The following is a 13985-nucleotide window of genomic DNA, read 5'->3' on the forward strand; positions in this document are numbered from 1 at the left end:
AAGATAAAAATGTTACACAGGTGCAGTAACAGCACAGCAGCAGCAACACATCAACCAAGCTGCTCGCAGTCTTGGCACAGAGTCTTTTCACCAGAAAAGGTTTGTCCAAGAGTTTTAATGGGGTGCTTCAGTTTCAGTTAAAACTGAAAGACTGAGAATAAGGCAGGATGAAAGAGAGAGAGGAAGAGATTGTGCACCCGGCATGTTGACGCGTGTGTCTTTTGATGTGTGTGGATCAGCTCAGCTACCTGTCATGTTGCAGTATAACAGCTGTGGCTTGATGGGTCCGCTGCTGTCCACATCAATGTAATAATAACCCGAAACGTTGCCTTTGTGTTTGTAAGCCTTGCAGGACTGCTCGTATATTGCTGAGGAGAGAGAGAGAGAGAAAGACATCCTCATCACCATCACTGCAGCCATTTAAATTTGTTTTTCTGTCTATGCAACTCCACAGCGGTTGCTCATTTAGTCTGGTCTTGTTCAACATATTGCAAGTAACTTAAGTAACTTCCAGAGGTCAGACAAGAAAGGTCAGGCTGCTTTGAGCTGATAGGAAGTTACCAGTGGAGCTAAGGCATGCAGAGGTGCATGTCACATCTTGATGGGATACAGCAGCAGAAGACCACACTGGCTGCCACTGAGGAAGAAAAGAAACCTGAGGCTACAATTCACAGCTCACTAAGGCTGGGCAACAGAAGACTGACAATCATCAGAATAGAGAACATTTTTTCAAGTCCAACCAGGTACAAGAAAGGTGCACCTAATGGCTGTGAGTGTATCTATATATCTTCAAGGTTTATTGTATAAAGTTTATGCCATATATCTGGTTAATTTTCCTGATCTTTTTTTAACTCTTATATTAGTGCAAAACAACAACAAAAAAAATCAATTCTTGCATAATAATTGTAATTATTATATTAATATGAATTATAATTGTAATTTACTCTGTTTATAGTGGTCAAATTAATGAAAAAAAAATGGAAACCTCAATAAAAGCTGAAGATATATTCTCTAAACACAAATGTCCACAGGTTGGTGCACATTGATTAACAAAAATATTCAGCAGCAGATGAATAGATTTGGATATCTTGTGTTCTTGTGCTTGCTTGAAACCACTTAAAAGCATGGAATAAAGCACAGTGTGAATGGGTGAATCTAGTGAATGGGTGTAAAGAGCAATTTGAGTGCCCAGTTAAAGGAGTGCTACATAAAGCTCTATACAAGCACCAGTCCCTTTATCATTTAATTTAATGCATTAAAATCTTGTAATTACCACTTACGGTTTACAGAGGCTGCTGTTGCCACTGCTGAACAAAGACTGCATAGCCATGCTTGAAGTCCTGTAAAATATCCAGTGATTTTCAGTTTTGTTAGGTGATTGAAAAAGAGCACTTTACAAAGCCCTTAAAAGAAGAAGAAGAAAAAAAGCAAAGCTTTTACAAAGGAAATTCATTAATTTGCTCAAAAGAAGCACATGTTACATGTCCGTCTAAGAAACTGCTTCATGGCTTAAATTGAAGTGCTTATAAAGGATGTATTTTCCAGTAGAGTTGCGTGCGATTTCTTTCATTATTTCTTGTGTGACCTCTAAATCACTCTGTCTTTGCGCTAAGAGTTATCCCATGAGTGCTTACAATCATGACTCCTGGAAAGAAGTTGGATCTCTGCTTGACCTTCTACCACAAAAACGTCTGAAGGGAAATGAAGTTAAAGCAGCAGGCTGTCTAATTAACAGAAACTGACAAACATGAGTTGAAATACAGATCTGTGACCTTTGAATGACACCACTCAAAAAAAGCATCATGGCCTTACAAGCTGTGACAGGTGGCTCTGCTGTACCCGGTCCCAGAGCAGTTACAGCGGAAGGTGTTCCGTGACTGACTGCAGCTGCCTCCATGTTCACAATGACTGGGGGAACATCTGAGAGAGAGACAGGAAAGAAAGCACACATCTCCATATCCATGTAACATTGTTGCAGGGGAAGTGCTTAATGAACTGCTTTATGACACACATCATTCTATTGGTCTTCAGCTTAATGCATCAGTTATTCAGTGAGGCAATTGCTTTAAAATACCCCATAGTCATGAGAGAACAGTGCAAGTAGCCCTGATGCCCAGTTTGGTGGAGAAAGGGGGAGGAGAGCATGCATCAATTCTGGGGTCTTATTAAAACTTGTTTGCTCAGTCACAAAGACAATAAAGACAAACTAAAGACCACACACAGCAAAGAATTTCATAAATCTATTAAGAAAAGTAAGAACTAATGTGTAATGCATTACCTATTTTGAGTAACGACCCCATTTATTGTAAAACAAAATCTAATGGGCAGCCAAACAACAACCCAAAATAAGTGAACAGATGGATGAGGAAGACTAGCAGGCGACACAAGGGGTGTGGTCAAATAGTCCATATAATTACTTCCTGATTCCTATTCCTAATCTTTTTTCCTTCACCTAGATGGAAGAGGTCAAGGAAAGATATCACAAAGAACCTAAAAGGACTTGCTGCGCATTAAGAATATTAATATCTGTTCATAAGATGGACTACAAAATCAGTTTCAAATACAAAAATATCTTTCTGGAGCTGGTCAGGATTTCGTATCTTGATCAGTAAATTTGGATGCGAGCCCAGATAGACAGACTGACAGATCAGCTCGTTTCCAGTGTTTTGGGCTCAATACAGAAATTTCATGTCACAATTTTTGATCCCTGGCATTTCTGACAGTTCAGACAAAGCTGCAGTGTGATTTTACTGAGAGTTGCTCAGGTGCATTGCTTCTATTTAAAATAACCACACTACGGAGAGACAAGCGGCTGTTTACGCCTTGTCGTTGGCAACAACGACAGAAAACCCAGCGTGTGGCTCCGCTGTTTGCTTGTTTACTTTCCACATAAACCTTTCACAATAAAGCTGAAGATCCTGTTTAGGTCTTTCAAAATAAACTGAAATGACGACAAAAAACATTCGATTTCAGAATATGCATCTAACAAATTACCCCATATAAGTCTGACACGGGCCAGAAAACTGTACTATGAAAATTATGCAGGAAACCGGTCCCCACTTTAGACTCAAACACGACAAACCTCTTCCACCACCTACGCAAGAATCACGTGAAAGAGTATGGAGAGAGTTTACGGATGAGAAACAAAAGAGAGCCGTCAGATGCCCAAAAGATGCTTCTGACGGCTCTAGTGTGTCACGGGAAGATGCATGTATTATTTTTGTTTAATTTGATTTATTAAATATCTAAATGTTATTATACGTGATTCAAATTACGGATAAATACATTCTTACCTGAGATCGCGGTGCGGCTGTACCACTGTGAGAGGCGTGCTATGCTATTCATCTCTGATTAAATTTAAAACAAATAAACAAACAAACCACACACTCTCCGAACCAATGACTGTAGAAAACAGTCATTGTTTACTACACTAAAGGGGCGTGGTGTATCTGACGTCACTTCCCGTTACGCGCGGAGGTCCAGGAGTCGCCGCCAAAAATAATCTGCTAGTGTGTGTCAGGATGGTGTCGGAGAAGGAGGCAGCAGGTATCCGCAGGTTTGTGTGTGGTCAACTCCGTGACGACGAGGCAGACCTAAGGTACAGTTGAAGCATTAAAGACGTGTTTGTGCTAACAATAAACGACATGCGTCTGTCGTCACGTGTGTGTATAACTTTTTTATGTAGCATTCAGTTACTTAAATTGAAATCAATGCGGTTCGGTTAACGTAGCTGAGTCGTTTGAATACTCAAACCAGCAGCATGTTGTCCGTTCTAAAAGTAAGACTCAATCCTAAATGTGCCATTTACTACTGAGAAGATGGGACATATTTTGAAAGTATTATATTAACGAGGTCTGTGTTTATCATTCATTTCATTACCAGCGAGGCGTTTTCTGATGCTAGCGTATCGAGCTTTCAGTGAAATTTTTGGTTTTTAAAACCTAAATATTATGGTTTTGCAAAAAGTGCAAGTAGCTCCTCTCGCAGGTATCGATTAGTTCCAGGCTGTTATGAAGGATATTACAGTTTTTAGATGTATTTTTCAGTGTGTTCAAAAGCCTAAACCTCAAATGTGGCAGTTACTGTAAATGACAGCCTCCCTGTCACTCACAGATGTCATCTTTCTGCTGTTTTATTCCAGCACGCTGACCTTGGGAATTTTAAAAAAGAGATATCAGGCACACAAGAAATGTGACTCATTAAGTCCAGAAGTAAAAACTTTCATGAAACAGGTGGTGCAAGAGGAACTGATGAAAATGCAGGTACCTGTTGTTGCTTTTCCATATAGATAATGATATGCATTGATCAGCCACATCATTAAGGCGTTCACAGACAGTGCAAACTTCTGCTTGAGAAACCTTAGGTCCTCTTGTGGCTTTTACTTTGACATTTATCATTCATGTAACCATTACTCCATCTCCCAATGGATACAGCTCTCTCCAACTGCAGAGCTCTTCTCTATGAGTACAATCCCTCAAACTTGGCTACCTCCAAACTCCTCATATCCCGATTCCATCAAGCAGAGATGATCAAGCATTTGCTTAATTTTCGAGCTGTGCCACATTCAAAGAACACGGGTTCAGTGAAATTCAAAATGAAATCATGTGTGTGCAAATATAAAAGATCCTGCCCACACTTCGGCAGAAGAATCAGACTTGTTTCATGTTCACATTGATGCATGCTCAATCATCCAAGTAAGTAAATCCCAAAAGGTTGATTCTGTTCATCTGGATGTCTGCTACGTCCAGGTGAAGAGAATCAAAGAATCAAGGTTTTGGGATTTACTTACCTGCATATGGGAAGCACCCATATTCACCGGAACAAGCCCATACAGAGAGCCTCACCTCTGCAATCTATAGGACCAAAAGCAATCCCAGCATCCCTGTGCAAGACACAACAGAATAGCCCTGTGTAACAGATGTCCTGTCTCATACTTGGTAGTATGAGAGGGATCTATCTGTTGTTTTGCAGGTGGTTTTAATTTTGTGGCGGATCAGAATTTGTGTATACATAATACATAAAATAATCGTCTGTCAGTCTTTTACATTTACATTTTAGTTCCATAGTTATCATCTTTATAATTGTTGATTTTCCTCATAGGATAATGATAAAAGTGAAAGTGACTCAGAGACTAAGAAGACCCAGAACAAAAGGAAGAGAGAAAACGGAAACGATGAGGTCATGAGTGAGAGTGAAGATGAATCCAGGGCAAAGAAATCACGAAATAATCATTCAAGCTCATCATCAGGTAGGTCAGCAGTATCTAATTCATTTTAACTAAGGACAACACTGGGAAATGAAAGCCTATAGACATATACAGTTTGTGCACATCCTTTAGCAAATGAAGCTTTTTAACATGCAGTTTGGTCCAACTAAAGCACCCAAACCTTGCGAGTGTATTCTGATTACAGACCTGCAGAAAGGATACCCTGCAGCCAACTTGTAATAGCCTGTTTTACAATTTATTTCAAAAAGATGGCACAAATGATGTAACATGAAAATAGAAATTATCCTTTGATAAATGGGTACACAGACCTCTGCTTGTGTTCAGTAAAGATCTAGGCTACTGACTCTCCTATCTAATTAGAAATTGTCTACCTTCAGCATCAACTTTCTTTTTGGTCAAAAAGTATTGTATGTTAGCCAACTTGTAACCCAGCAGGAGGCCAAAACTGGGCCAAAATGAATTAAGAGCCTTAAGTGATTTGTATGGTTATGCAGTATTTGTACTTATTATTAGAAGTAAAGGCAAGTGTATTTGACCATTTTAAGATTGTAATTCAAATAAATTTTCTTTGTAAATTATACAATGTTGTCTTTTTGTGGGTTGATAATGACAGAATCTGAGGATCAAGAGGACAACAAAACAGAAAGTGAAGAAAGCGGCAACAATGAAGAAAATGCCAAATCTCAAGCTGATGGTGAAGAGCAAGAGGTGAAACAATCACAGCGAAAGAGAAATGAAAATTGTCAACTTGACAGTGACGAGTCTTCTGATGAGGAACTCAGTGAGTCTGAAAGAAAAGAGAAGGAAAGCAACTGCAGTGAAAGTCCAAAGAAAATGGTGAGAAAGAAAGGCGAGACGAGAACCAGCAGTAAAGATGAAGGAAGGAAAACACCACAGAGTGATGCAGAAAACGAATCAGATGGAGACTGCAAGTCAGAAACGAGTGAGAAAATTAAGAGTGATGAGTCTTCTGACAGTGAAAAAGGTGATCATTATTTATTACGTTTGTTGGCACAATATTTTATATTGCTTGATATGCGGGGTGGCTGAGTTGGGATCGTCTGTTAATTGGAAAAATGGTGGTTTAATCCCCAGCTTGTACAGTCTGCATGTTGAGGTATTGTGGGGTTCAGTGCAAGATAATGAACCCCGAGTGGTCCCAAGTGTATCTATTGGAGTGTGAGTGTGTAAACATTAGATTAAAAGCACTTAGGGACAGGAAAAAAGCGACTGTTTATGATTGGGTGAGTGAGGTTTGTGGTAAGAAAGCACTTTGAGTGCTCAAATAGAGTAGAAAAGCATTATACAAGTAGTAGAATAGAACAGAATGCCTTTATTGTCACTATACAGTTGTACAATGACATACAGAGCATCTCCTACTCAGTGCAAACATGCTGGGGGGGTACAGTTCTGCAGCGCTATATACATATGGGCAGTATTAACATAGGGAAAAAGAGAGAGATATAGATATATAAAAAAAATGTACAAATATACAAGCCGGTTTTTGAGTCTGTGGGTTTTTGTGCTGATGCACCTGTAGCACTTCCCTGAGGGAAGCAGGCTGAACATGTTGAAACCAGGGTGGGAGCTGTCCTTGATAATGTTTGCTGCTCTGCTGAGGCAGCGGGAGGAATGAAGTCCACTTACATTATGGTTTACTGATGTGTTACAGAAGATACAAAAGAAAAAGTGGAAAAGAAAACCAGTGACTCAGACTCAGATTCATCACTACCTTCTTTGGACGATGAAAAGGAAAATACGACTGATAAAACAAAAGATAAAAAGAAGATGAAGAAGAGTGTGAAGAAAGATGAGAGCACCAGAAAACCAAAGGTGAGAGTCAGACGAAACTAACTAACAAAGTCGAAATTCATTTAAATATTGGTACGCCTTTAACACACATTTAGTCTGTGTTGTACTTGGTGGTGCACACAACAGAAGCATTCTTTCATTTCTTACAAAGGAGAACCTGAATTATTTTGTTTCTGGATGTATCTGATCCTTTATTTAAGCACTATACTCAGTAAAGTTTTATATTGTGTTTATTTGGCTGCTTTCAATCAAATCGGCAAAACTAGACTAAATGAGAGAGAACCCTGAAAACTATATAATGTGAAGCTGTAATGAAGATCTTTAAAAATGTCTTTTTCTTTTCACATCTTGTTTGTCCTTGGCTTCATCCTGCAGTCTGATGACAAATCAGTGGCGAGGCTCAAACGTTACATTGCCCTCTGCGGCGTGAGGAGAAATTACAAGAAACTGCTGGAGGAATGTCGCTCCATCCGCTCCCAAGTGGCTGTTCTGAAGAAGGAGCTTGAAGAGCTTGGTGTACATGGTGAGTAGGAACCCTTTTTTTGTCAAATAAAAATGAAGAAATACATTCTGGCCTTATTTGCAGATTTTAATTCTTTAGCAATTACCCAACCCTGAAGAGTGAAACCAGGTTTAGCTGGTTCTAGCTTCTACTCAAATATATCCTATAGTTAATCATGCTCAGTTTGAGATGATTTGAGCTTTGTAACGTGGTGCATTGTCTTGCTGTAAGCAGTCTTCAGAAGATGGGTACACTGTGGTCATAATGGGTAGGCTGTGGTGTTTGTAACAAGTGGATATTCTAGTTACCATTGCTTTCCTGTCAACTTTAAACAATCGGGCCGTTCTCCTCTCGCCTCTGATATCAATAAGTCCTCTTCGCCCAAAGAATTTCCTGTCTTGATATTTTCTCTGTTACGGATAATTCTCTGGAAACCTTACGGATGGTTGTGTAGGAAAATCCCAGTAGATCAGCAGCTTCTGAAATACTTAGACCAGCCAGCCTGACACCAGCAACCAGTCATTTAAATCATGTTTCTTCCCTATTCTGATGCTCAGTTTGAACTTCAGCAGGTCTTCCTGACCATGTCTACATGCCTAAATGCATTGAGTGTATTTGCTGATTATATGATTTGTCAGCAAGCAGTTTTATCTAATAAAGTTGCCAGTGAGTGTACGTCAATCACAGCACACATAGATGCTTAAAGCTAGCCACTGACCAAACACTGCCAGGGGTTTGTTCGAGCTTGATAGAGGAGCCCCAAAACAAAAAACTAAAAGTTAACACCCTGTCTCTATGAACGTATAAAAAGCTCCCAGGTTTGGTCCATAAACTGAAAAAAACTAAACCTCATTTTTGAATTTAACCACATGGGCAAATCATCTTAACAGAACTTTGTTTTGTTTTTTTATACTCTTAACTCTAGAAAATTTTTAGCACACCTCCTGTTTTCACATGGATTCTGCAGATGGAAACTATCCGTTTTCAGTTTGTAGTCCATGTGGTTACATTTAAGTAGGCTTTGAGGCTTTAAGGAAATGCCACAACATTGGCTGTTTCCCTCAAAGGCAGGGTCATCACATGGTAGCCAAGTTGTTTCCATATTGAACCCAGCATGAAAATTAATTGTTAACAGTTTGCATTTTTTATTTTTTTTATTATGCAGTTTGATGACTTAAAGTAACTAGCTTATTGTCTTTCCACACAGGTCAGCCAACTATTCAGAAATGTAAAAAGGTCAGAATGAAGAGAGAGCAAGCTCAAGAACTGGCTGCTCTTGATGTCAACAACATCATTACCACACAAGGTAACCAGCTCTCGTCATACTATGACTCCTTCAGAGCTGTTTCAAATACAGCGCTGCAGACACCATGTTTCAAAGAGTGAAACTAACACAAAACAAATTGACATTGTTGTTTGTGCTTATTGCTAATCTGATTTAATCATGATTTTAATAACAATTTAAATATATTTTTTGAGCAGATATGCAAACAACTGCAAAAATATCTTGAATAATTTTACATGTTGCCTTGTTTTTAGATGGGAATTCTTCTAGGACTTGTAGGTGTGGTTTATTACCTGCTTATATGGAGAAATGCACAATGCTCATGTTGTGGTGATAATACTGAAGTGGTGTAGACAGTAGCGTCAGTCATCTTGTGAAATGATTCAGAACCTTTAATGTGGTTTCTTCCAAGGTCGACCTACACGCAGAGGAGCCTCAGCAAGTCAGAAACAACAGGACTGTCCGTCCTCTGAATATCAGCGCACTCTAAACTCAGACTCAGACAGTGATCAGGAAAACAACACCCACAGAGGGCGCAGGAAAATGTCAGAATGGGCCAACCTGCAGGGGATCATCAGTGATGACGCAGACAGTGACTGATGAGTCTGGTTTTCCCCCAAGAAGTGTTCGATTTGTTTTTTTTATGTTTTGATACTAAGCATAACAAAATTAAAATGGCTTTTTTTTTTTTTAAAATATGGCGATAACAGTGATCAAAAAGGATCTTAATGGTGTTTGAGTGTTAAAATATTGTGAATGGCATTTGTTAATTTTTAAAAATGTATATCTTTGTTATCTTATTTCAAATAAAAATACTATGATCAAAATGGATTCATGTGGAGTAATAATTTACTTTTATGACTGAAATACTTTTTATGAGACAGACAAAAGAAAGGAATGTAATTTCAGAGAAAAGATAGCTAAGTTATTGAGATTTTAAAAATATTAGGGATCAATTGTAGCAATATTTGACAATAATTTATTTTAGAAATAAATTTGTAAACTTATCACCTTGCAAACAAATAAATAAATTTTCCTTTTCTGTAACCGTGCTAAATCCTTCTGTAGTCATGAGCAATTGTAAGAGTTTTGAATGGCTCCAGTCATTGTTTTTGATTAGCTTCCCCAGTAATATGTTATCAGTGTGACTGCACCGGAACTGTCGTAAACTCTTCGCTATACGGACTATTTTGCAGACGGACTGGTCCCACGGTGTAATTTGACCGCTCTCATTTCTACAGGTCAAGAAGGTATTTCACATTAATTATTCCAATTTTGTTGCGATTTTTCTGTTTTGAATATATGGGAGCACGGCAAAATGATTTCCTCCAATTACTACATCAATATTTATTCCCAGCAGACAGCGTAGCCTTATAAACGGTAAAGACGGCGTGGATTTGACCCGAAGACTGCTGCAGACAGCAGAAAATCACAGCTGTTCGCGAAAACTCCGCATCATCTAAAATAATTTTTTAAAATATTTTCAGTGTGACTGTTTATTTAAACCATGTATGTAAAATAAGTCAGTAAATGTACGACTGTTAAGTCCTAGCAAAACTTTGCACTTAAGGTTTATAAATATGTAGCTACATGTAATAATCTCTTTAAAAACTATATTTCCTATGAAACTATGAGGTTTTGGTTCATGTCTTTACGGCACATTGGGATGACTGCCTTCACAAAGTGGTGTGTTTGTATTGTAATACCCATTCTGAACTTTTTAAACATTGCGTCTGACAGATATCCTCCATATTGTGACAATTTAAGAGAGAAACACTTTCAAACAATAAAAACTAAATTAAAACAAACAAGTCCTTCTGAAAACCTTAATTCTAAAGACAAGCGTAAAAAAATAAAACACAATGAAAACAAATCTACATGTAATAAAAAACAAAAAACAAAAACTGGTGCCTTTGTAAAACATTGTTAGTAGCCTGCAACAAACAATTGCAAAGTATTTGTATAAACCTGAAAAAGGCTGCCTTAAACAGTGAGGGGAGTTTGTTAATAACAGATCTGTAACCTCTAGTCTGAGATCCAGAGATGAAATCTTTCTTAGAACATGGGAGAAATGGAGCGCTCTTCATGCAGAACTGAGGATGCTGCTGGTGCAGGACACCCAAGAAATTTAAGACTTGTAGTACACTGAATCATAACCGTGTGTTTGTTTGGTAATTATCTTCTGTTTATTGAAAGTAACATGATGTCCATTGATGTGCTTCTAGGATTTTTTTCTTTATCCATACACCGTCTACTCTGTCTATCATCTGAGTCATTGCATCCTCATCTAAGCAATACATTGTGCATTTCTATTTGAGCTCTATCCTTTCATTACATTTTCTCCTATTTCCCCCTTGCCTTTTTTCCTTCTGTCTGTAAGCTTACACATGGTCATACTACACTAGTCTATATTACATATAATATAATAACTGAAATAACACTAGTAAAAATGATGAAATAAACATAAAACAAACACATTAACAGAGGAGCCTTTATAGTGCACACCTTGAAAAAGCAAAATGCGTTTGGTATAACAGCACATTCAGATCATAATTCTGATTCCAAAAGCTGCCAGACAGGATTTTTGTAAAAAATAATAATAATAATTTTAAAAAGTATTTGTTTGGTAGAACAAAAAGAAGAAATATTTCACGATGTTGTGCCTTTGAGTTTTAGTATGTTCTTTTAATTGAGTTTATGTAAACCTTGCATGGAGGAATGGATGATGACACACCAGATGAGGTCTTTGCTGAGTTGAAGTCCAGGCCCATTGGAGGATGGGGTGTTGCTCAGATAGCCGCTGGCACTGGGCTTGCTGTATATGCCATGTGGGCAGGAATCCTCCAGCCAGGCTTCCGAAAAGTCCCCTTGAAGCTACAGGTTTGTCTACGTTGTCTGTAACAACTTTTTATATGGCGGTGCTCTTGCGTTACTCATTTTTACATCAGCTCTTTGAAATTTCTCCCAGGTTCCCTACATTCCTGCCAGCAGAGCCCAAGTACAAAATGTAATGACCCTTCTCAGAGGTCGACAGGGAGGCCTTGTGGATTTAGGATCTGGTGATGGTCGTATAGTAAGTATAAACAAAATATTTGGGCTGCTTTTTTTCTTGCACTGATAAATAACAGGGCTTTGATGTGTTCCTAAGGTCTTGGAAGCCCATCGGCGTGGCTTCAGTCCTGCTGTTGGTTATGAGCTCAACCCCTGGCTTGTTCGCCTGGCCCGATTTTATGCATGGAGAGCAGGACATCATGGAAAAGTATCGTACAGACGAGAAGACCTCTGGAAGGTGTGTCACTTGCGTGTGGTATTAGTGACGCTCGCATGCAAATTTGCAGAATTGCTTCACAAAAAAAAAAAAAAAATCTCTTGGAAATGCAGGCGTGAAATAACCAAGCATGTTTATGAGCGTTTCCAAGTTTTTTTATCCTCATATTAATGTGACATGTAATACTTCAGGAAAGCCAAAGGCTTTGTTTGTTTGTTTTAAATGATTTATTTTGCTTAAAATAACATTGCTGTAAAAAGCTGTTCGCTTATTTATATCCTTCCTTTTTTCTCATCACAGGTGGACTTGACAAAATGCAAGAATATCACTGTGTTTTTGGCTCCTAGTGTGGTGAGTAATATTCTGAACATATACATGAGCTATGTACTGTTTATAATGGGGAAATAATAATTTAGGTTCATCCAGCACAGGATAAAAATAGGTTTTGGCAGGCATTAGATAATTTTTATGAACATTATCATTTAGTATTGCTATAATTTTAACGTTTGTCTTGTGTTTGCAGCTTTCGTTGTTGCAGGAGAAGTTAGAGGCCGAGCTGCCTGATGATGCCTTAGTGGTGGCAGGCCGTTTTCCCTTTCCTGACTGGAAACCTTGCATAATTGAGGGACATGGTGTGGACAGAGCTTGGGCATACAGCGTGCAAGCACAAAGACAGCACACTGTCAACAAAAATAACAACCTCACAACAACAGAGAGTCTTTTACAGTGAACTAACCAAAAAGAAAGGATCCACTTGAAGCTATATACACATATATAGTTTTTGGACTTCATGAACATGGACTTCTATTAATTTGATGCTTTTATGACATAAATCATTCACTGGAATGTGACAGATTTTTAACCTGATAAGATGTTTGGGTTTTTACAACATCTGCAGCAGGATATTTCACACATGCTGCTGTTGCTTGCTACTCCTCTGTGGCCCGGGGACTGTGTTCACAAACAGAGAGAGAATCCTGTCAGAGAGCTTGAATAATGGTGTACTTATAAAAACTAAGTAATATAATTAATTCATAGTGTGAATGTGAGTGTGAATGATTGTCTGTGTCTCTGTGTTAGCACTGCGACAGACTGGCTAATTATTAGTCAGTTAGTCATCTAAGGAGGGAAGACTTTAAAATATTCATCTGCTCTGGAGTTTGCTTTGCCACCCATATAATAAAGAGCTGTAAGTAACTTTCTGTTTTTGATGCCATTATTTTAACTTTTTTTTTTTTTTTTTTTTTGTAGTATTTGTTGTATGTGTAATATTTGACTTAAGTGAAATTTTTCAATTCCAGAATGCAGCAGGTTTTTCAGAAGTAGCAAAAAATGTAAATGCTCTGTGGATGTGGGTTAAAGCTGCTTAGCACTGGCAAAAATGTTCTGTGGGCAAGTGTGGCTTCAAGTAACTGAGCCCATGGTATCTAAAGTGTCCATGCAGTAACAACAGCACAGTTCTTGTACTATATGCATTGCTCTATTCTTGTATGACACAGTAAGCTTTATAAATGTTATCTATGTATACATGCATGTATCTATCCTGTGTTGTAAATAATCATACATTGCTCCATTCTCTAGTGTTTTGTTCTCCTTTCAGCTGCTCACTTTAGGGGTCGCCAAAACAAACGATGCTACTGCTCTGTCCCCAGCATCCTCCTCTGTCACATCAACCGTCTGCATGTCCTTCTTCACCACATCTATGAATCTTCACTGTGGTCTTCCTCTTCTCCTCCATCTCAGCCTTGCCTCTAACATTCTTACTAAACATCTCAACTTGAGCTTTATCCTGGTCGCTTCCAATGAAAAGCATAAAGTCTTCAGCTCTTCCTTCAGTTTTTTTGTCAGGGCCTTTTCCTCCAAATCACACACCATAGCAGATCTAACTATT

General features: G+C 38.4%; 3 protein-coding genes across 4 annotated transcripts in view; 2 read left to right on the top strand and 1 right to left on the bottom strand.

Annotated features, from left to right (window-relative positions):
• The window catches only part of LOC116314590 (contactin-associated protein-like 3B), an 11349-nt gene extending 7892 nt beyond the window's left edge, over nt 1-3457 (bottom strand). Inside the window, exons 1-4 of one of the 2 annotated variants that reach the window (XR_005612757.1) lie at nt 3294-3439; nt 1813-1920; nt 1281-1340; nt 249-368 (exon numbers count right to left, since the gene is read on the bottom strand). Coding sequence is in view for 1 of the 2 variants with exons in the window: in XM_039610840.1 (XP_039466774.1) it covers nt 249-368; nt 1813-1920; nt 3294-3345 (280 nt within the window). In the remaining variant the exon portion in view is untranslated. Of the gene's footprint in view, nt 1-248; nt 369-1280; nt 1341-1812; nt 1921-3293 lie in introns of both variants that reach the window. The other variant, XM_039610840.1, reaches the window with a different exon arrangement.
• Nucleotides 3452-9512, top strand: hirip3 (HIRA interacting protein 3). The gene is made up of 8 exons (XM_031732685.2): nt 3452-3598; nt 4142-4262; nt 5101-5248; nt 5841-6212; nt 6900-7060; nt 7415-7562; nt 8749-8847; nt 9239-9512. The coding sequence occupies exons 1-8, from the start codon at nt 3522-3524 to the stop codon at nt 9424-9426; spliced, it is 1314 nt and encodes a 437-aa protein (XP_031588545.1). The 5' UTR covers nt 3452-3521; the 3' UTR covers nt 9427-9512.
• A 513-nt stretch (nt 9513-10025) lies between these two features.
• antkmt (adenine nucleotide translocase lysine methyltransferase) lies at nt 10026-13669 on the top strand. The gene is made up of 6 exons (XM_031732683.2): nt 10026-10076; nt 11543-11706; nt 11795-11899; nt 11975-12115; nt 12395-12445; nt 12618-13669. The coding sequence occupies exons 2-6, from the start codon at nt 11545-11547 to the stop codon at nt 12822-12824; spliced, it is 666 nt and encodes a 221-aa protein (XP_031588543.1). The 5' UTR covers nt 10026-10076; nt 11543-11544; the 3' UTR covers nt 12825-13669.
• Nucleotides 13670-13985: the final 316 nt, after the last annotated feature.

The sequence above is a fragment of the Oreochromis aureus genome, linkage group 4 (genome assembly GCF_013358895.1).
Source record: "Oreochromis aureus strain Israel breed Guangdong linkage group 4, ZZ_aureus, whole genome shotgun sequence".
Taxonomy (NCBI): domain Eukaryota; kingdom Metazoa; phylum Chordata; class Actinopteri; order Cichliformes; family Cichlidae; genus Oreochromis; species Oreochromis aureus.